This window comes from Sturnira hondurensis, unplaced genomic scaffold (genome assembly GCF_014824575.4).
Source record: "Sturnira hondurensis isolate 20B ecotype Veracruz unplaced genomic scaffold, ASM1482457v3 Scaffold0024822, whole genome shotgun sequence".
NCBI lineage: Eukaryota > Metazoa > Chordata > Mammalia > Chiroptera > Phyllostomidae > Sturnira > Sturnira hondurensis.
In genome coordinates this window covers 7,283,426-7,306,818 of record NW_028097453.1, presented here as the reverse complement: position 1 = coordinate 7,306,818, position 23,393 = coordinate 7,283,426, and the positions used below count along the sequence as shown (strand labels likewise).

The following is a 23,393-nucleotide window of genomic DNA, read 5'->3' as shown; positions in this document are numbered from 1 at the left end:
TGGCCCGCGACCCAGGCACGTGCCCTCGCTGGGAATCGAACTGCTGACCTTTCAGGTTGCAGGCCAGCACACAATCCACTGAGCTACACCAGCCAGGGCTTATTCCTGATCCTAAATTAATGTTTCTCCTTTAAGTATTTATAGATTTTTTTAAAATTTTTTTTAATATTTTATTTATTTATCTTTTTAGAGGGGAAGGGAAGGAGAGAGGAAAGAAACATCAATGTATGGTTGCTTCTCATGCATCCCCTGCAGGGAACTGGCCCCTGCCGGAAACTGGCCTGCAACCTAAGCATGTGCCCTGACTGGGAATCGAACCGCGATCGTCTGGTTCGCAGGCCCGCGCTCAATCCACTGAGCTACACCAGCCAGGGAGTATTTATAGATTTTTTAATGTAACATTTACAAGTTCTTTCCTAGCCGTAGTTTGCTGACTTTTTATCATAGATAGGAGGTGAATTTTGTCAGATACTTGTTCTACAAAGAGACCTTCCTTTTGTCTTTAGCTGAAGCTTAGGTACGTAAGGTGGTGGCCTGGGCCATTTTGGGGGTTTTACTCAATTTTCTGGGGTGTGTCCCATGTGTACAGGAGGTACACACGTTATTAAACTTGTTCGTTTTTCTCTTGTTACTCTGTGTTTTACCCAGACAAGAACCTAGAGGGGTCAATGGAAAATAATTTTTCCTCCCCTACAGTTTCTTATTAGTGCCTGACAGTGTGAAATCTTCCTTTTCTTTCTTCAGCACAGACTGTTTATTTTATCTTCTCTGTCTGTCTGTTTCCCAAAACTGTTTCCAATGGTACATGTCGTTCAGCATGCTGTCTTTCTTTCACAGTCTTCAGAGGATTGTTATTTTGGCATTCATGTCCTCTGGGGGTAACGGCCACTCTCTGGTGCCGTGTGTTGGGAAGCACTGAAGGCCTGGCCCTAGTGTGTGTGTGCATCGGGTGAGGGGTGGGGACAAGCCCTCAGCAGAGAGCCCCAGCCATTGTATAACCACTGTTGATAACCCCTGCTTGCTGCCAGGTCACCAGGAGACACCCCTGACCAAGGTTTCACATTTGAACTTCAAGGGAACAATAGCAACAGGAGGAAATATCGCCGGGCCAGCAGTCTGGGGTTTTGAGAATGGAGGTTTGTTACAGTATGATTGGTCAATTGGCAAGTCCTTGCATGAACCAGGGTGGGCTTTTACAATGTCCCTCCCTCCTCCGCCCACTCCAGCTGCCCCCCACCCCAGGCTTCAGCCCCCTTTCCAACCTCATCCCCACCTCCACTCCCACTCTTCAGACTTCTCAGGGATTTCTCACAGCTTTTTAAAAAATTTCCTTTGTAGAAGTCCTCACCTGATGATATGTCCATTGATTTTTAGAGAAAGAGGAAGAAGAAGAGAGAGAGTGAGAAAGAAACATCAATGTGAGAGAGATATATTGATTGGTTGCCTCCCATTCATGCCCCAACTGGGAATCGAACCCACAAACTTTTGGTGTTTGGGATGATGCTCCAACTAACCAAGCCACCTGGCCAGGACTCTCACAGCTTTTATAAAAAATTGCTCTTCCAACTCACACTTTACTCACTTTTCTAGTGCCTTCTAGGTTGGTTTGGAAAGCAGCCAACAGCCATGTTGCCAAGTAGAAAAGTTTTCACAGGATCAGATGCTGTGCCAGTTACCTGTTGGCACAATTCTGAGCCCTCAAAAAAAGCAAAGGAAATCAATTCCGTAAATGAGCTACTTTGTGAAATATTGTTTGTTATTGGCAGAAAATGACAGTGAGCAAACAATCTTTTTCAAACTGTTTAAATGTCTGTGAAGGTGAAAGTAGACAATAAATGCCAGAGAAAGAATGACATATGACGCCAGGGTTTGCTCACCGAGAAGTGGTGACACAGTGGAGGATTCAGTGGTGGTCCCAGTGGGAGAAAAAGGTGGGGGTACTTTAAAAGTGAGCTGGGAAGGTAGAGGTTGTTAGAAATGGGCTGATGAGATGAGAATGTAGGATACGGTGTAAGTACTGTGATGGTAAGGCTGAGAGCATGAATTCGGAACAGGAGGCTGAAGTCGTGCAGACAGGTCTGCAGAAGTGAGAGCCCAGGGGAGAGGCCAGGTGGGGGTTGGATTACCTATGGGGACAATGACATCTCCAAGATCTCACTAAGAGGGCTGATGGTGGAGAGGAAGGCAGCCTTCAATCTTCATGATGAGGGCGTGGAGAAATATTGTTGGGTGACTGAAAGAGCGAAGGCCACCGGGTGGCCCAGACTGATTGCATGTACTCGAAGAGGGGCGTTTGAGAGGAGGGCGATGAGTACAGACTTCTGTGTACACGTTACACTGACTCTCTCTCTGCTTTTATCCTTTGGAGACTGGTAGACTCCCCCCAAAAGTCAATGCTGTCAAGAGTAGAACTTTGGCCCTGGCTGGTGGTTGAGCACTGGCCTGCGAACCAGAGGGTCACCGGTTTGATTCCCAGTCAGGGCACGTGCCTGGGTTGCAGGCCGGGTCCCCAGTAGGGGCGTCCAAAAGACAAGCACACATTGGTGTTTCTCTCCCACTGTTTCTCCTTCCCTTCCCCCTGTAAAAATAAATAAATAAAAAATCTTTAAAAAAAAGAATAGGACTTTGTAGCTGTCGATTAGTTATGTTTAAAACGCCTACTTATAAGTCTTGCTTCTTTGGGATACCAAAATGTATTTTGTGATGTTCTAAAGCTACTGGTCCTGAAGTCTACCAAATATATAATGCATTTTAGCCTAAGTCATTATCTGGATGAGGCTGTAAAAGTAGCCGCAGATGACTGGGAATTATGTCCTTTGTATTAAACCCGGATCCTGACTATGTGGTTAATGCTGTTGTGGAAAATGTTTTACCTTTTACCGTGGTCGCTTTGTAATGAGAAGATTTCCTTTTACTCTCTGCAGCTCAGAGAGCACCTGATGTATCATCTCGAGCACAATAAACATGCTCCTGGAGGGGGGAAAAGAAAACGATGGAAGTAATTTTGTGTCAACACCAAGCAAGTACCTAGCGTACCTGTGCTGAGCAGGGGACGTCGCCTTGTCTGAGCAGTGACCTATGTCAGGGGCGGGGCCCAGGGGTTGGGTGTTGCCTGGCAGGCAAGGAGCACGGCTGCCATTTGAAAGCTGCCGTTGGAGACAGAGCATTTTTTCAGAGAACAGGTTGGAAGTAAGGGATTTTAAATGCATGACAGAGCGCACGAAAGGCTCTGTGCAAAAGCGTGGGGTGCCAGAGCGAGGTGGGGGCCCGGGCGAGAGAGTACACTACAGGGGGGGAGGCGGCACAAACCTAAAGGCGGAGGAGTGCCGAGAAGACTCGGGCTTCGGGGGGCACCTGCCTTCAGGAAAACGAAGTCACCTCTGTCCCCTCTCAAACAGCAATCACTCGGGCTCTTCTCCGTGCCCCCCACAGGGCCGTGTGAGGTGGGGGTTAACTGAAGGAACCAATGAATGAGTGCAAGACCCTCATAAAAGATCGAGGTGCCGTGAGAGAAGGGCGAAGACAGATTCACTGGAAGATCAGGTGACAGGGACCTTTTCACTGAGGAGAGTGGAGTGGAAAGACCGGAATCTGGAGTCAAAAGACACAGAGGTGTCGGCAACCTTCCACCTGCTGAGCCTGGGTGCGTCTTTGGGAAAACGTCACCTCCCGTCTGCTTACCGCTGGCCTCATCTGTAAAGCAGACCTTTCGTCCCTAGAAGGCTTTGAGCTTCCAGTGACCGTCACCTCTTTGGGGCCCCTGCACTTCTGTTGTTGCACTGACTGCGTTCCGCTGGGAGATTGCGTAGAGCTGGACGAGTGCAAGGATGACCGTGAAGACAGGAGAACGAGAGCGGCCCCATGCCCTTTCCGACACCAGCCCTTTGCCTGTGCTCCAATACTCTCACCTACTTAAAGGGCCGCTGTCATTCCTTTCGGTTTTGAAAGGTTCTTCTTATTATACATAGGACACGAAAATTGTAACAGCTGACTCCACAGAGAGCATTCTGGAGCTCCAAGTGAGAGTCACTCAGGTGAGAGCCAGGGCCCGAGACAGGCCCGGTGGACGTCCCTTCAGACATGTCGCCAGGAGCATCATAGCCACCTGTGGGGGCTGGACATGACTGAGGCAGCCCCAGGAGCCCGGGAAAGGAGGAACGAGAGCTGCAGGTTCCTGCACACGCCCAGGGAAGGGCGAGGACGCACACATTGGAGAGATGTTTTTCTTTGACTTGCCGGTGTTCTGAGCCAGACCTTTGGCCCAGTTTGAGAAGCCAGCTGAGCCTTGATAGGCTGGGGCGTGACTCGGAGGGCAGGTGTCTTGGGGCTCTATAAAGCCTGACTGAGCACCGCCAGGCACCTCTCCCGAGGACTGTATGTCAACTCTGGCTGTCTGCCTGCTCCTCCGAAGATGCAGTGACCGTGGAGTCCAGTGAAGCGACTTCTGCAGGTGCAGAGAGGGATGCAGGAAGCACCTGCCGTGGCTGCTAGCCTCCCCGCAGTCCTCCAAAGGTGAGTCACGCTGTTCCCAGGGACTGTACCGGTCCCTCTTAGAGAAGTGTCATGGAACCAGTAAAAGGTAGGCAGAGGACCTGCATAAGGAAAAGCTCGCTAGAATCCAAGTCACCTTGGCAAAGCTTGCGCACAGCCTTAGACAAGCACATTGACCTCTCGTGGCCTGAGTTACTTCATCTCTAAGTGAAGTGGCCCCTCACAGCCACGGAGTTCCAGGATCTCAAACCTCTGACACCTGCTGTTTGTACACAAGAACATCTGTCACTCTCCTGGCGGCATGAAGCTGTGGGAATATCAGTACCGAGGCCCTCAGCCCTTTCCTCTCCGCCACCGTGCCCCCCTCCCACCCCTGCTCACAGCCTCTGCTAAGACCCGCAGGGTCTGTGCCAACCACAGTAAAACCAGCAGCTTCAAGTTGCACAGCAATTAAAAAATGACTAAGGATAAGAAGAGTCTTTCTGCCCTGGCTGGTGTAGCTCAGTGGATTGAGCGCGAGCCTGCGAACCACACGATCGCGGTTCGATTCCCAGTCAGGGCACATGCCTTGGTTGCAGGCCAGTTCCCAGCAGGGGACTCACGAGAGGCAACCATACATTGATATTTCTCTCCTTCTCTCCTTCCCTTCCTCTCTAAAGATAAATAAAATCTTTTTTAAAAAAAAAAAGAAGAGTCTTTCTCTGCTCTACGATTTCATGAAAGGGTAAGATGAAATCTAAAGATGTTTGTGTGTGCATGCATATGTGTGCCATCTGCTCATGCACGGAAGTACCTATGCTCTCCTTTCTTTGTCAACATGTCCCCAGTCCGCCCCATGCACTTGCAGTCTGCAGTGTGGACGGTAACTCAGCTACAGCTGGTCCCCCAGGGGCCCTCCACCATTCACTGCACGTTAGAACCAGCCCTTTCTTTCCTGCCATTTCTACACAGCATTCCATGAACACTTAGAAAAATGACTTTGATCAAATATTTAGTGTCTTCCCTTGCCTGGTACACAGAGAACCTGGGTGTGTGAATGTGTGGAGGAGGTGATGCTCTTCAGCCTTCCTATTTTCCTCCAGGACTCTCCACCATCGTCCATACTACCCCCCACCCCGTGTACAGATCCAGTGTCTCAGCTCAGAATTTCCTCAGTTGTCCTATTTGTGAGGAAGGGGATGATGTGGGTTTGGCTGTTTCCGTAAGCAACCTTCAGCTGCCCACCAAGGATCGAACCGCGGTCCTCACGAACCTGCCCCTTCTGCTGACGTTCTTGGTTGAAGCTCTTGGAATCACTGTCCACATCTCCCTTGTGGCTGTGTTCACAGCCAGTTCCATTTTCTGGGGTCTGAATAAGTATTAAGAATCTTCGTTGGGGGTCTTTTTTCTCCATTTATCTGTCCCCTCCACATGCAGCCTGCATCGACTCTAAAGCCATCCTCAGAGTTTGTCCCGTCTCAGCACGGGATTCACTGCCTCTAAAATGAAGGGAGACTTGTGCCTTCCACCTGGTGCTCCCCACCTGCTTTCCTTGTGTCGTGTCTGTCTCCTCCCTTCCCTCTCCACTCCAGGTGTCCTTCCTGGTTCAGTCGCTTCCAATGTGGCCACGGCCTCTTCAAGCCCCCTCCAGTTCTTCAGCAGCAGGAGCTCCACTCATCCATCAAGGTCAATCTCAAATGCAGCCTCTTCTATGAAGCCTCTCCTGAGCACCCCCCCAGAGAACCTGCTTCGTTTGAAGTCATGGGGGATTTTGCCCCTCTCTCTCTCTCTCTCTCTCTCAGCTCTGACGCCCGGGTGGGGCATGTGCCTGCCAGTCGCATCCCTCCCTCTCTCATGGAGGTGGTCCACCCACCTCTTTTCTTTGCCGCTCCCTTTAGCCCGCAGCCCCTCCCCAGCACAGTGCCCGGCATCTAAGAGTTAACTTTGAAACACAAGGGAAGGAGAGGAGAGGAAGTAAAGACATAAAACTCAATGGTCTCGAACCAAAGAACTCTGGAACAAAACCAATTTTAAAATAAATAAAATGATTATTCCATAAAGAAAGCACAAGATGTGAAAGATACTTAATTCCAGTGGTCTGGTATTTCTGGAAACCTCTACATGTTAACTTTTCTTCAAGGCTCTGGAATCCATTTCTAGAATAGGCCCCTACTCAGTGACAAAAGTCACCAAGTGGCCGATTCTTGGACCCTCTTGGATTTCTAGCTGGGAGGAAGGGGGCGGGGGGAGGCAGCTCAGAAGAGGCAGAGTGAGACCAAGGCTAATGGGAGAGGTGGCCAGGCACAGACAGGCTAACCACCAGCTCCTAGGTAGTGGGGAAAAGCTCCTCCACAAATACTTGGGAGCACTAACTCCAATTACTGGGGGGCACCAAATAAATAGGATAACTGGCCTCTAAACCCCTCTTGTCAGGTGTGAGTGGACGCTTACCATTCGCCCCACTATCTAGTGATCACAGAATCCGCTGGCCTCACAGCCGTCCTTCCGAGTAACCGTCCTGGTGGAGGAAGGGCATTACCAGAAGCCCAGAATCCTCAGGACAGCTGACGGGCACACTCAGTCAGAGCTGCCGTTCCTGTGGCTAAGGGCTAAATGTGTAAGTCTGTGGTGCCATTGCCCTCCTGCATGGTCAGAAGGTCTGTAGCCAGATACACTCAGGAGTGTCCCTCACACGGGACGGTGAAGGGATGGGACATTTATGACACATGATGAGCTGGGATGTCGCTCTGAGTGCAAAGCCTCACTCGTGGGTGCCTTGATCTCATCATCTGCAAAGTGAAGGCTGCCACTAAAGTGGCCAGACTTCAGGTGTTTTCTCGTGGGAGCAGGCGGGAGGTGGGCTGGTGAGCTCCATACTTGCAGATAGAAGGAGAATTCCTGCTTTTCAGCAGGGCATTAGGAGTCAGGGAGGGAGCCAGGTGGGCGGGTCCAGGAAAGAAACAGAGTCTCTGTCTTCTTCATTGAACGCTTCCCTGTTTTTTTCTGCAGCCACTTAGAATTGCTCTCTGCCCTCTGCATTCTCACAGCCTTTGCTTGTTCCACCGTGTGTTTATCTGTAAAAATATCTGCCTCTCCCATTAGACTGTGCCCTCTTGGTGGGCACAGAGCAGGCCTCACTCACTCCGGCGGGTCGGGAGCCCAGCACCGTGTTGAGTGTGCTCAGCGATAGCGGGAGGGAGGCCCCATTGTGAAAAGCGGAGAGGATGAAATCGAGCAGAAAACTTCTTTAGAAAGTAGAAAAGCAGTAAGTATGCTCTCGTATAGAAAAAAAAAAGGAGGATGAAGAAGAAGAAAAAGGAGAATGATAGGAACACTTTCAAAATGAATGAATTCTTTAAAATTATGTCCTATGGGGTCTATAACGTATGTAGCGGAGGAAACTACATGACGATAATAGCTCAGAGGAACGGAGAGGACAAATGAGGTTGAACTAAGGTTTTGTTCTGTTCAGAAAGTAGTAGAAGTATTGAGCTATACGCCACATAGGTATATTGTAGTCACTAATATCGTTACTAAAAGAAAAAGAGGAGGTAAATACTTGCTTGATCCCTAAGAGTACAGGAAAGGAGAAATACAAATGTGTGAGGCTAATGGAAACAAATAGCGACACGGAAGACGTCATTCCAACTATGTCAGGAATTGCAATAAATATAATTGGATTGATTGCTCCAGTTACAGCGCCAGTATCGTCAGGTTCGTTCAAAAATTAAAAAGCCCCCACTGTATGCCATTCAGAATGGATGTGTGGGAAACACAAAAACCACAATAAAAACACAGGAAAGGATATGCCAGGCAAACCGGGATCAAAGAACTCGGGCAGCTTTACTAACACCAGGAAAAGTAGACGGTGCGGCGAGAACGTCATGCAGATGAAGAGGGACGTTTAATAAGGAATAAAATAATCGATTCAAAAGAAATAGATAACAAGTCTAAATTAGTATTCTTCTTATCACATAGCTTCAAAATACATTTTAAAGTTGAGCAAAACAACTGCCGTATTATTTTTTGAGGACACTGGCTAGCGACCATTTGTGGGATTTTGATTCTTTTTTCTGCTGCAGGTTTTCTACAATCTGGCTGTCCCCTTGGCCAAAATGAATGCTTGGCCGAAGGAGGTGGGCATCCTTGCCATGGAGGTGTATTTCCCTGCCCAATATGTGGCCCAAACAAACCTGGAGAAGTATAAGAATGTAGAAGCCGGGAGGTACATGGGGCTTGAGCCAAACCCATATGGGCTTCTGCTCAGTCCAGGAGGACACCAGTTCCCTGTGCCTGACCGTGGTGCAGCGGCTGATGGAGCGCAAGAAGCTCCCGTGGGAGTCTGGGCCGGCTGGCAGTGGGCACTGAGGCCATCACCGACAAGTCCAAGGCTGTCGAAACAGTACTCATGGAGCTCTTCCAGAACTCAGGCAACACTGACATTAAGGGCATAGATACCACCAACGCCTGCGATGGTGGCACTGCCTCCCTCTTCCATGCGGCCAACTGGATGGAGTCCAGCTCCTGGGATGGTACGTGCAGCGAGAGGTTTTACGTAAGAAAGGAGCTGGGGTTGTGGATCGAACCCTCGCTTTGCTTCTGTTTCCCTAGGCGGTTTCATCCAGGGAGGGGGGGAGGGACAACTTATTGACACAACCACCGTGATAGTAACCGCTTAGACTTGTATAGCTTTATACAGTAATGAGGTAGCAGGTTCATATAGACATTCATTCATCTTGACCACATCCCAGGAAGTGGGTGTTATCCCTGATTTATAGATGAGAAAGTGGAAGATCTGATACCTTACATATTGTGTGTGGCAAGGGTAATACACCAAACCAAATCCAATGTATTTTCCATTTCACTGTCCCTGTTTCTCTAAAGCTTCTCTTTAGTGTCTGAGAGTAAGAGATTGGTGATGTTGAAAGATTTAAATAAGTTAGGTGTTAACGGGGAGGACACCCTGGTAAAAACAGGCCCGAAGAATCATGGGACGGACTAATTACACAAAGTATTTCTGCTCTTTCTCCCTCATCTGATTCTTAGGAATTTGTGTTTGCATATTAATATCAACCTGTACCTTATGTCTTTCTTCTATTGCAAGAAAGAACCCCTGTTGTAATAGCATGAAAGGTCCAAGAGAAACAGTTCAAGTTGAGAGTTAGAGACCTAGTTCTGTGAGTAACTGTTGACAAAACCTTTACCTTCTTTAAGATCCATAGTTCTTACTTGCCTACCTGCTGGCAGGGCTGGCAAGAATTGAGTAAGATGCCCACGGAGGTGAGAAATAACAGGGCCTGGGCAGTCTAGGCCCTTGATGTTCAACAAGGTGGAAACTGGAATTAAAACCTTGGAAACCGTAATGAACATGAATTATAAAATTAACTCTGAAGCCTTAATGTTGGCAGGGGCCTTAGGGATGATCTCACCCAATGTGATTTATTTTAAAAAGAGGCCAATAAGCGTGTAACAGTTTGTCTCTGGTCCCACAGCAGAGCAGTGGGATGCCACACGCCCATTCAGTGTTTCTTCAGTTGCCCCCAGTAGCCTCCCCGCCTGTCGATACGGGATGTTCTAGCCTCTGCATCTTCAAGTCTGTTCGTACGGTGCTTCTCCCACTTGGCACTCACGTGACTACTTCTCCATCAGCCCTTATCACCTCCATCATCAGTATGTCCAGCCAAGCATTTCGCTGGAGTGTAGAAATAAAAGGCAAGGGGCACTCGCCAGCCTGTGAGCAGCATTCAGAGCCTAGAGTGGGGGCACCATCAGCTTGGAGCACATCACTGCAGAGGAGAAAATTCTGCTGCGTGTGTGGGCTTTCCACAGGGGCAGGCTGTAAATGCAGCCTTCTTTAATACGAGGTTATTGAGATGGGAAACTGTCAGTCTGCATAAAAACATAAAACATATTTAAGCCGGAGCCTAATGGCCCAGACAAGGCCAGTGTTGATGAAATAAATATCTGCTCTGGCCTGGCCAGGCATTCACCTGGGGGCCCTCCAATGCGGGGAGGTGGACCCCTGAGAAACAGCAGGTACTGGCTCAGAAGACCTGGGAGTCCTCACGCTTTCTTGTGTTTTTTTTTTAATGAAAGCAATAGAAATTTATGCTTAAAAAACATATGTACATATACAAAAGGGTGTAAAATGAAGAAAAAGTTCCCTTTGACACCTTATTACCACTTCTCAGGATTTAACACTAACAGTTTCCACGCATTCTTCCAGTTTTTTTTCTACAAAGCAGCAAGGAGACACATCTGTTGAGTTTTAGTTTTTGACATTATACTCTACGGTGTGCTGGAGGTTTTTTTACATCAATATACATGAGGTCTGCTTTGTTATTGTAAAAGCTACATAACAGTCTATTCATTGATATGCCAAACTGAATTAGCCCCATATTGATGGGTATTTAGACTGTTACAGGTTTTTTTTCAATTATAAATAATGTTCTCATGCACGTTGTACGAGCTTTGTATGCTCATTGGACTGTGTCGTAGGAATGGATTCTCCCAGAAGTGAAATTGCAGGTCTATCGTGTTGGTTTAAGAGTTTGACAGAATGCGGCCAATTGCCCTCCCAAATGGTGTGCTAAAGTATATTTCTACAGCGCATGTTTTCAAACTTCGTAAACAATAGTGTCATTGCTTTGTCCTTCTTTCATTATAAGAGAGCTTCAAAATATTTATGACATTTATTGGTCATTTTCCTATTCTATATTTTGTCTTTTTTTAATGAGACTTTCATAAAAGAAGGAAAACAGCTTTTTGTTGATTATAACTACTTCCCCAGGTTTTTTTTAGTTTGTTTATGGTAGGTTTTAATTTTTAAGTAGTTAGATTTACTGATTTCTTCTTAATGACTTCTAAATACATACGTAGAGATGAATATAGACATAAATATATAGATATACATACTTGGAAAAAATACCTTTGTGTTGGGGATGGAGTGGTTATAGTTCTTAAAAGAAGGATCTTGAGTATCGGTGAATTTGGGTTAGAATCCCGACTGAATTCTTACGGTGCCATCTATTAGCCGTGCGGCTCCGGACAAGTGACTTAAGTTCTTTGGGCCTCCATTTGGCTGTAGGAAGAGGATAACTGTGTCTGATACATAGGCTGATCATGAGAATTCAATTATGCACAGATATGGCTCCCAGCACAGCACTGCCTCCTTGGATGGTGAGAGACTCGTTTGGGGATAACTAGTGTCCAGCTAGTTTTTCAAATGTTAGTTTCCCTCCCTACCTCTTGGCCTTCTGTGGGAAGGAATTTCAGCCACAGAGTGGCTAGCGGACGGGTACAAACCTAAATTACCTCCTCAAGTGTCAATTAGCACGTTTTTTTCATTGAATTTTGAGTAAATGAGCATTTTACAGCTAAATTAACAGACACTGAGTTTTGACTTTGCATTTCTAATGTACCATGATGCGTGGGTTTCACCAGAATGTTAGCTCCATGGGGCAGGGATCCTGCGTCTTGTTCCCTAGTCTGTCTTCAGTACCTGAAATTGAAGCTCACATAGAATGGGCACCCAGTCCACTTGAGATTTGGTGGTGAGGATAATTGTTTCTTGTCTGTCATTACAGGTCGCGATGCAATGGTAGTCTGTGGGGACATTGCAGTGTACGCCAAAGGAAATGCTCGCTCCACAGGTAGGGCCTTGGCTTTGCTGCTTGGGCCCGAGGGTCCCCTGGTCCTCGAGAGAGGTCTGTAGGAACCTGCGGGTGCATGACGCTGAGAGACTGCGCACAGCGCAGCCAAATGCGTAGCTCCTGATCCTAAATTGGTGAACCAGCTATGCAGGGTGGAAGGAGGGATTTGAGGATATCGCTGCTTGCGTGAGGCAGACAGAGAGCAGGAGGCTGTGCATGCTGCCATTCTCGCATCCTCTCTTCCCTGTGTGAGCTGCACTGTGCAGTCCCTGAATCCCAGTGTGTGCCTTGCCAGGGCTTCGGGGAACCCACATGGAGAACGTGTACGATTTCTACAAACCAGACAGGTCTACAGAACCCCCAGTGGTGGATGGGAAGCTCTCCATCCAGTGCTACTTACGGGCCTTGGACCGACGTTAGGCAATACACGATCATAAAATCCAGAACCAGTGGAAGCAAGGTATGGGGCTCAGAGGGCAGAAAGTGGGGCCTCTGTGTACATGGGGCCAAGTTTTTGTCCTAACAGCTTAAGACCAGGTCTCTTCTCTCCTCTGAAAATGATCTCATGAGAATTGTCGTCTCAGGTCCCCTTCTTCTTATACCCGCCCCTGGATCTATGCTCAAGTGTACTTGGATGTCATCCAAGTTCAAGTATGAAAGTGCCTCTAACTTGAGCTAAATAAAGTAAGTAATCTAGACCAAAGCCACCAGTATGAAAATAGTGAATGTCGGCCCCGGGGAGGGGTGCTCTGGTAAGTCGGAGCCGGCACATCCTGCCGGGCCGAGGATTTGCTTCCGCTTGAGTCAGCAGCAAATTGACTCTTGGTGTACCGTTTGCCACCTTTTAAAGTCTGACTGATGTTGAAAAGTCTTACCTGTGTTTTTGGTATGCTCTTAGCAGTGGTTTTTCTCCAGATGGTGGGGTTACAAGTTGATTTTATTTCCACCTTCAGTTTCTAAATTTTCCTGCTTAAAAATATGTACTGCTTTCATAATCAGAAAAGAAACAAATTTTATTTTTAAAATACTGAGAAACCGACCTTTGGGATTTAAAAAGAGTTTTTACCTGGTTAGCCATGCCCAGACGGGCACCCACAAAAGGCGGATGTCAGTGAGGGAAAAGGCAAGTGGGGAAGCGCCAGAGTGCGATGTTGTGGGGGTGGCGTGAGGAGCCACTTCCTGCCCCTTTGCACTGCAGTGGGTGACATGCCAGCTGCCACAGCTGCCCCCCGTGGGTGTGGAGTCAACCCGGACTCCCCGCCTCGGCCCACCCGCCGTAAAGCTGCTATTGGCTAATAATCGCTTTCACCTCCTCTAAATTCTTACGGCGTTCTGAGTTCACTCCATATTCTCATACGGAATTTGAACGATGCTGCTTCGGAGTCAGCACTAAACTGTAAACTTTCTAAGGACAGAGGGTGCGTGGCCCTCCTCTTCGAAGTGAGAAAAACAGTCTGGATCGTCGAGTCAGAGACTCGGAATCTGAATCCAAAGACAGCCGTTTTCAGGCTGGGTGACCTTGGACATTGTTTCCTCCTCTGGACGATAGAGAAAACAATAGAACACAAGGTTGACTGGGAGGAACTGTCTGTCATGAAGGTTGGCAATAGTAGGTAGGAAGAACATATTTCTTTCCCTTCTTTCTCTGTAAGTAGGGTGCTTAGTGAAATGCTTGCCCCTTACAAGTGTCTGCTGGAGGCGGGACCCAGCATCCCTCCACACACTTATATCTTGGAGGAAGGTCTAACTGGCTCATCCTTGTTTTCATACTTCCTCCTCCAGCGGGCATCGACCAGCCTTTCACTCTCGATGATTTACAGTCCATGATTTTCCACACGCCCTTTTGCAAGACGACCCAGAAATCCCTGCCTCGCCTGATGTTCAATGACTTCCTGTCCGCCAGTAGTGACACACAGATCAGCCACTACAAGGGGCTGGAGGCCTTCGGGTGGATCCTCTTTGTAGGGACCATAGAAGCTCATCAGTGGTGAAGAAGGAGGGGACTTCCTCACGCCTTGAGTCTGGCCACCAGCCACTCCTGTGGAGAAAAAAAGACACTCCTCCAAAAGACACTCTCTACTGGAGACACTTTCTCCAATAGAAATGACACCAAGCCTTACCTGGGTTATTGCATTATTGTCTGTGTCGGGTCCTCCCCCTTTTATCTCAGGGAGTATAGGGGGGCCGCCAGCACCTCTGGGTCGAGTGACTGTAGGAAGCTTCAGAGAATAAGAAAAAGGAGAAAGGGAGTGTGGCTCAGCCGATCGGTCAATAAACATCCCATGAACATCAGCTATGTGTCAGGCTTCATTCAAACTCTAGGGACACAGGAATGAATGTGGCTCCATGATCTCTGCCTAGAAGCTCTCACAGTCTATATGGACAGAAACACCTAGAAATAAATCATCTCAGTACAGGACAGCAACTCAGGGCGTATCCGGTCCATTCTCACTCACTACTGACCTCATCAATGACTGGCTTATTGCCTGGATTTACCCATCTAATTCTCCCTCTTAGAGGTCAATACATCAGGAAGAATGTCATGTATTGATGCATTACTCCAAGGTATTTGGAAAAGAAGACTCTTTGATACAGAGAGTCCCTACTAAGAGGAAAATGTTCCCTTTCTTCTCGGTGACTATTCAAGCTCTGTAATATGCTACCAACACCCACCCTTATTACATGCCACTGCTACTGACCCTGCCGCTAACTACAACACTAACATGAGCACAAACAATGCTTATGAGACCTGCTCCATGAAAAAAAAATATTCTAACGTGTGCTAAAGATAATGGCCTGATATCTTTAACATAAGAAAATCTCGTCAATAGTAAGATAAACACTTCAGTAGAAAACTGAGCATGGGATATGAATAAGAAATGTCTTCAAAGAAGAACTACAACAATCATATTTTTCAATGTGCATGCTCATTATAACAAAGTTAAACAAGTTACCATGTTCCTTGCGCAGCCTTTTAAAATTTGAACCCCCTGAACTGACGAGGCTGTGGGGACATGGGCGATAGTGGGTGTACAAATCCACACCAGGATTTGGGGGAGCAATAGGAAATCATGAAACAAAGGGCTTAGAGATGTGCATACCTTTTAGCTCAGCAATTTCACGTGTTTAAAAGAACATGTAGCCCTGGCTGGTGTAGCTCAGTGGATTGAGCGTGGGCTGTGAACCAAAGGGTCGCCGGTTCAATTCCCAGTCAGAGCACATGCCTGGGTTGGGGGCCAGGTCCCCAGTGGGGGCCATGTGAGAGGCAGCCTCACATGGATGTTTCTCTCCCTCTCTCCCTCCCTTCCCCTCTCTCTAAAAGTAAATACATAAAAAACTTTTTGGAAAGACCGTGTCACTTTTTATTGTAGTATTTTAACTGGTGAGAACAGGACTGGGCAGACGGGCCAGTCCCATCAAAGCCCGTTCTTGCAGCCTTTAAAAATCATATTATAGGAGTGATTTAACCTATAGAGGAAACAGCAAAAGAGACATGCTAAACAGAATGTAAGCATGATTTTATTTCTCAATACGCTGTGTGAAAATAGGGATGGATTCCACAAGAAAAATATGACTTAAGCACTCTCTCTGAATGGCAGGAATGTTAGTGAGATTTTCTTCTTTGTGCTTTTCTGTATTTCTAAAGATTCTATAATAAAGACATGCGCCCAAGGGTCTTCTCTCCAGAAATGTCTCTTTCCTCCCTGCTGCGGCCCTCTCCGCTCGTGGTCCCTCACCTGGCCCATTGCTCTGGCTGCCTCACAGGGAGCTAGAGCTGGAAGACACCTACAGCAACAAGGAGCTGGAAAAACCTTTGCAAAAGGCCTCTCTGGGCACGTTCAACAGGAAAACCAAGGCTTCCCTTTACTTCTCCACGTACAACGGGAATACGTACACCTCACGCTGTATGGGTGTCTGGCCTCACTTCTGTCCCAGTGAGCACTACGTCTGGTCCGAGGGGTCAACCATGTTTGGTTCCTCTTCTGGTTCAGAATTTTTTTTTTTTTTTTAGGAAGGAGGAGAGGAAGGAAGAGAGGGAAAGATGAAAGAAGCTTGTTTTAAAGGTAGGCATAGGAGGTTTACTGTCAGTATTACACAGTCATCTCCAAAGTGAAGTTCATGTACCATCAGGGGATGTGCAAGATCTACCTGATGCAGCAAGAAAACAGAAGAAATGTGTCCATTTTTATCTCATCCGTTTAAAATGCTGTACCTCGTAAAACACAGTGCTTAAGGGAGTCCAGCTTTAGATCCTACTACCTAGTTTCAAATCTCTTTATCACTCATTAGCTTTGACCTTGGAAAAATACTCAACTTCTATGTGCCTCACTTTCCCCATCTATAAAATACGTACAGCAGCAATGCGTACCTTCTGGGGTCTTGATGAGTGTTAATGTCTAAAGCAATTAAGACTGCTGTGCTCAGCAGATGCTCAGATGTTACTTGTTATTTCTATTGACATTCTATTTTATGGGTTTGTAAAAAGATTTTATTTATTTATCTCTAGAGGGGAAGGGAAGGAGAGAGGGAGAGAAATATCAATGTATGGCTGCCTCTCATGTGTCCCCTGATAGGAACTGGCCCGCAACCCAGGCATATGCCCTGACTGGGAATCGAACCACAATCCTCTAGTTCACAGGCCCACGCTCAATCCACTGAGCCACACCAGCCAGGGCTATTTTATGGGCTTTTGAAGGAAATACCTGTACTATGGTGCATGCATACACTATAGTAGATATATACACACTGTCAAAATTACTACTAATGAGGGCATGGTAAGAGTTCCAAGGGCTGAAGCATCACCAGTCACCATGGAAGCCTGAAGGTGGCCCAGTGGTCCACTCGGAGATGCCTTCAGAGTTTGCTGGCCTCCACTTGTCCTCATGGGGGGCAGAAATCCCCTTTTCCAGCTTGAAATGTTGTTACATTCACTGTGCCTTCTGTCTCTTGGATTTTATCTGCTTTCCACTCGGCACATTTGTCTCCTTCTGGGCCTACCCCCAGGGTCCAAAGCCCCTCTCTGTGTAGAGTGCTGGGAGCTCATTTCCAGTTACAAGAGGCAAACCGCATTGGGCTGATGGGTTGGTTGGTTATTAGAAGCACAGAATGTGCTGCCGATGTGTTTCCTAGCTTTCGATTTCTTTCCCGGCAGGCACTCTGCCCAGGGCGTGGCTTGGCTCCAGGACTGGTGCCTTTTCCTATGGCTCTGGCTTGGCAGCCAGTTTCTTTTCACTTCAAGTGTCCCAGGACGCTTCTCCAGGTGGGTCCCATCTTTCTAGCAGGCACTTCTGGCAAAACGCATCTGGTAAAAGGAAGGAGTTTCTGCCTCACCAGCCCTGAGGTTCCCAGTGTGCCTAAGAGCAAAGGAAACCTCTAACGGGATTTGAGCAATGAAGTGAGTGTGTCTTATTTATGCACTCGAAGCACTCCCCCGCTGTTGCCAAGAGACTAGACTGAACAGGAAGGAAGGTAGGTATCGGAAACCAGTCCAGGCGAGAGTAATGACGGCTTGGTCACAGCTGGTTAAAGAGAAGTAGATATCCGGTCAATAGTTGATTGACCGGATCAACTATTGATGATTATTTTAGGACAAATCTAACAAAAGGAACACATCTACTTCGACTAAATGAGTTAAATGAGTATGTCTGCCTTTATCTTCTGCTAGTATCGTGTTTGCTGACCTTTCTCGTTTCTTGGCATTCTAAGCCACACACTAAACGGTGTACTTTCCTCTAGGGTTTGAGCTCCCACAAAACCTGGCTCTGTGCTAGACTGGAGATTGGTCGCAGTGATAATGACAATGAAGCCGGTTTTTCGATCTTGCTTTTGCTTTCCAGGCTCCCCCACTAGAAAAGCTGGTGTCTAGTATGTCAGACTGCCAAAACGCATTGCCTCCAGGAAGCGCGTGTCTGCTGAGGAGTTCACAGCAGTAATGGAACAAAGAGCAATTCTACCACAAGGGTAAGACAAAGGCAGGAAGAGAGAAGGAGAAGGCAATTTTCCTCAGATTCTACGCCAGTAGCTGACAGTTAGGGATGCGTCAGAAGTCTAGAATATGGTGAGCCAAGGTGAAGCAGGCTCTAAGATATAATTGGGAGGAGATCTGTTAGGTGCCAAGGGGCAAGGACTGGGCAGGGAAGCAAATGACAGAGTTGGGAAGAGGTAGCAGGCAGCATGTGGCTTCTTGGTATGAACTGTAGCTCACCGCCCAAAGTGGGGTAATGGCTAGTGTGGTCCTGTGCGGCCAGGGGTGTGTATGGTCTTTGGAAATGCCATCTATCTAACCCTGAAAGAGCCCACACCTTAGAGGTAGATATCCAAATGCACACTGACCTGTGACACCTACAAGCTCTTCGTCTTTGGGAAAATTACTTCTCAGTTGTCTCATTTCTAAAATCATAGCAACTTTACCCCGGTTGGTGTGGTTCAGTAGACTGAGCATCAGCATGAGAATGGAAAGGTCACTGGTTCGATTCCTAGTCAGGGCACATGCCTGGGTTGCAGACTGCTCCCGGTTGGACATGAGAGAGGCAACCCACTGATGTGTCTATTGCACATGGATGTTCCTCCCCCTTTATTCCTCCCTCCCTTTCCCTCTCTCTGAAAATAAATAAATAAAATCTTTTTAAAAAGGATACAACTTAAAATAAAATCATACCAAATTTGGCAGATTGCCAAGCAAATTAAATAAATTAACATATTAAGTTATGAACAAGTTTGACTGTCTTCACTCAACTGCCCTCTCTCCCCTCCAAACATAAAAACAAAATGTTGCCCCCAAAATAGCAATGAAAGAAAAGTAAACCAAAGCGAACGGGATGAGTGAAGAGACTAGATGGTGATTTTAAAGTCATGGTAACTGTATCTTCTCAAGCAAACCTGGAGACACATGGTTTGCTCTGTGGTCTGAAAATGGGACAGAACCTATGGGAGGTTCTGGAATCAGGAATGTTCCAGAAAACCTCAGTGTAGTCCTCATTGATCTCATCTGGAACAGGGGACACGTTAGAGCGAAGAAAAAAAGAAATAAAAATAAAAACAGGACTTCCAAGATGAACAGTGATGGACAAAACACTGAAACACTATAATAAATCAGAACCAGAGAGCTTCGTACTCGGAAGGGTCTATGAGGAAACAGGGAGCCCTGAGGTACACCCCAAGCTAGGTACCATTGACAAAAGGACACGACGAAGATCTCCGTGGAGACAGGGCATGTTTACTGTAGGGAACGGTCGTACGGCTACAAGGAAATTTCTAATAGCCAGGCCTAAAATGCCGGATCCAAGATGGCTGCTTCTGGTCCTTCTGCTGGTCCAGAGCTCTGCGGGTGTGTGACAGATGACCTCACACCCTTGCTGCACAGCCAGGAGAGCATCACCACGAAGCCATGGGCGTCCCTGTTGCTATTTTTTCCTCCCCAGCCGCATATAGCTCTTTTTGAGTGCTGCCTCTTCTCCTCCTTCCGCAGTGAATTTCTCACCCCCTGGTGACACAAAGAACCTTTTCCTAGGCTCCTGGTACCTGGAGAGAGTGGATGAGCTGTATCCCTGGAAGTACGCCCGCTGCCCCGTCTGAAGGTGGTGAGTGAAATGTTGTGGGGCTGGTGGCAAGAAAGCTTTTCCTCTGAGACGCGGATGTGGTTCAGGCTGCGCAACTAGACCCGGGAAGGTGTGTAGCTCCTGAAATGACCGGAGGTGGGAGTCTGTACTGTGAAGACTGAGGAAAACACTTAGGGCTCTTTGTCCTGGAAAGCCAAAAGCACGAGGAACAAGCATATTCTTAAATCCTGAATAATAAAAAAAAGAGTCACTTGTTTATCTGATCTGCTCATGATAAGAAGCTCCCCTAGAAGCTTGATAAAATAAAATTAGCACCCATAAGGGGAAATAGACTGTGGCCATGAACCCATGGAACTCGTTACCCAAAGGGGTGAGATCAGGAAAGGCACACACCAGGGTGGTGGGGAGATTCATAAAGAAACGGGATCTTGAGAGAGAGAAGAGTTTAGGGGAGAAGGATTGAGGCCAGAGGATGGATTGGAGAATTCTTTAAGATACTTTTTAAAGGAAAATCAAGTTTTTGAAATTAGGATCTTGTAGTTCATGGGCCCAGATATCGGCCTTCAATTTATCTTCCGAGTTGGTAAGATCAGCAGAAAAGTGAGAAGCAATTTCTTTTACAAACCTTACATCTCGATCAATACCGTGCCCTGCCCAGATACTTCCTCCATATCTTTCTGGTGTTTTTCTTGTTTCCCTCCTTTGGTGGTTGAAGGGGGAAGAATAAAAAGGTTTGCCAAGGGCGGGGTGTGGAGCAGGAGACCAAGACAAAGGAGGCACTGAGATAAAGCAGAGAAACAACCGGCTGAGGGGCCTTTCCGTGCCAGACCTTTGCAGCTGGGCTGCTAAACAGCTGGCATTTCAGGGGCCAGGCCAGGTGGACTGGGGATTGCAGGGCATGCTGAGAAGGCAGGTTCAGTGAGCAGGTTCCGCCAGATTCCAAGGCTGCCCCAGATTCCAAGGCTGCCGCGGAGTCGTTTGTTTGCTGGCTTGCTTGTTTGAAATACGGTTCTTAAGGGAAAGTCTGTGGCAAAGAGGGAGCTGTTAAATGCGTCAGGCTAGTTCAAGCATCAGCGAGGGGGCAGGGGAGGAAGAGAGAGGCAGGGGAGAGAGGTAGGGAGGGAGAGAGAGAGAAATGTGGGTTTTTCCAGCCGTTTTTGGAGAGAGATGGAGAACGAAATGTGGGATTTTGAAGGGAGAGTTTCGAGGTCCGGCTCCATCCTCTCCCGACCGACAAACCTCTTAGGCAGCATTGTGCCCGCGGAGGGACACGCCGCGGCTCCTGGATTTGGGTTGTGACACTCACTCACACGGGAATGAACCTGCATCTGCGAGGTTTTAGCTGAAATAAGACTTTGAGTCACAGCAGTGCTCTGCAGAGCTCCAGCCATCTCGGCACTGCCCTGGCCTGCTCTCGGCTCAGACTGCCTGCCAGCCTCCTGGCCTGGGCTCCACAGCCCTGGTCATAGGCCCCGCAGGAGTCAGGGCTCACAGCTGGGGCTAGGGGTGCAGGGGGAACACCCCAGACCTCAGGACGAGTTTAAGAGAGCCCCGGCACACAGCCCCACCTCCGCAAGAAGCAGGTACTGGGGGTGAGGCTGCCACGGATGAAATTCACAATTCAATGTCCTTTTATTGGTTTTTTTTTTAAAGATTTTATTTATTTGTCTCTAGAGAGGAAGGAAAGGAGAGAAGGAGAGAAATATCAATGTATGGTTGCCTCTCGTGAGTCCCCTGCTGGGAACTGGCCTGCAACCCAGGCATGTGCCCTGACTGGGAATCGAACCGCGATCCTGTGGTTCACAGGCTCGCGCTCAATCCACTGAGCTACACCAGCCAGGCCTTTTATTGTTTCTTTAAACTCTACAGCTCCATGGAGTGGTCCCTGGGAAAAGTTCGCTAGCAGAGCTTTTGCCCACGAATCGTGTAAAGAGAAACAACCAAAACCCCCTCGTTGCTGGTACACAGATCGGATTGGACACACCAGCCCGTAAGCCCTGGCCCCGTAGAGTGACAGCCACCCTTCATGCCTTTTCCTGCTGTAGTCACTGTCATGGGCTTGTGACTCCGTGGGTCAGGGGCCCTTCCTGAAAAAGAGGGCTGGGGAAAAGGCCTGGCCTTGACCTCCAGAAATGCGGCGGATCAGTTGTCTCCAGGATCCGGATAATTTGCCTATTGTCCGTTGTAGCTTTGCTTTTATTATCATCACTAAATTTCTGTGACGTTCCATCTTTATTCTATCTGTCAGTTTTCTGTGAATGTCTAAATCTTATACCTGGTACTAAGCTAATATAACACTATTAAAGAGGTAGAGCAGTGAGGGGGAAAGAGGTGAAGGGTGTTCATTGTACGGCATTAGATAAGAGCTAGACTTTGGCCCTGGCCCGCATGGCTCAGTTGGCTGGACCGTCGTCCTGCAACCAAAAAGTTGCAGGTTCGATTCCTGATCAGGGCCACATACCTAGGTTTGAGTTCCCTCCGTGGTCCGGGCCTGTACGGGAGGCAACCAGTCGGTGCTGCTCTCTCATATGGATGTTTCTCTCTCTCTCCCTTTCTCTCTCTCTGAAAAGCAATGAAAAACGTGTCCCTGGGTAAAGATAAAACAAATAAATAGCTAGACTTTGGGAGGTGAGGACTTTGTAGTATATACAGATGTTGAATTATAATGCATGCTGTACACCCGAAATTGATATAATAAAGAAATAAAAGTAAAAGGCAAGAGAAGCAACCAAGCCCCAACTGTGCACAGAAACAAAAATCACAAGCAAGAAAATGAAATGAGCTACTCAAAAGAGACAAAGGAAACAATTCTTCTATTTCCTGGAAACCAGAAGATGAAAAAACTTCACACTGGCTGCTACGCGGAGAAGCCTGCCCGCCCCCGGGCCCCTGGCTGGGACGGCCCCTCCTGACCTTGCGACTCCCCCACAGCAGTACCACTGCTGAGCTCCCACTGCCCAGCCCCCCTCGCCGTCCACTCTGTTCTCTGGGAGACTCTGGGGCAACGTGGGCAGGGAAACACACAGCCTGAGCCCCCAGCTTCCTTCCCTGGTCTAAAGATGTCCCACACAGGACAGCCAGCGACAGGGGCCACAAGTGACTGCTCAGAGCTTGTAGATCAAAGCTCCTGGCCTTTATTAGTGTTATCTGAACAAATAAACACAGGGCAGAGGTTAATAGGTCGACTTTTTGGCTCCTCCAGCCACACAAAAAAAAACCAAACCATTGTTGATATCTAGCAGGAAATTTCTCCATGAGAGGGTTGTTTGTACCCCGTGGGCTACGGCACTGCTCGTTCCAAGATTCTTTTACAAAATTGCCACGGTTCAGGGGAGTAGGGGCTGAGTTGAAGAGGGGCCCGGGAGGAGAAAGAGGACACCAAATTTCTGTCATTCGTTTTCTTTTAAAAAGTTTCTTCAGCCCTGGCTAGCATAGCTCAGTGGACTGAGTGCGGGCCTGCGAACCAAAGGATCTCGGTTTGATTCCCAGTCAGGGCACGTGCCTGGGTTGCAGGCCAGTTCCCAGCAGGGGATGCGCGAGAGGCAACCATACATTGATGTTTCTCTCCCTCTCTCCTTCCCTTCCCCTCTAAAGATAAATAAAAAATCTTTTAAAAAAAGTTTCTTTGGCCTCCCTAATGAGTAAGTGCACTTTGGAGGAGAGACTGTTCCCATTGGTGGGAGGCAGGGCTGGCTGGGGGAGCCAGGGATAA

General features: G+C 47.8%; 1 protein-coding gene across 1 annotated transcript; it reads left to right on the top strand.

Annotated features, from left to right (window-relative positions):
• The first annotated feature begins 4,411 nt into the window (after positions 1 to 4,411).
• On the top strand, positions 4,412 to 21,614 carry HMGCS2 (3-hydroxy-3-methylglutaryl-CoA synthase 2). The gene is given in 16 exon segments (XM_037038900.1): positions 4,412 to 4,512; positions 8,553 to 8,563; positions 8,566 to 8,701; positions 8,703 to 8,813; positions 8,815 to 9,002; positions 12,057 to 12,176; positions 12,418 to 12,582; positions 13,905 to 14,070; positions 15,888 to 16,021; positions 16,024 to 16,057; positions 17,275 to 17,296; positions 17,298 to 17,382; positions 17,960 to 18,062; positions 18,064 to 18,083; positions 19,591 to 19,702; positions 21,551 to 21,614. Coding segments are annotated over 15 exon segments (1,503 nt in total). The 3' UTR covers positions 19,698 to 19,702; positions 21,551 to 21,614.
• The last annotated feature ends 1,779 nt before the right edge of the window (positions 21,615 to 23,393 follow it).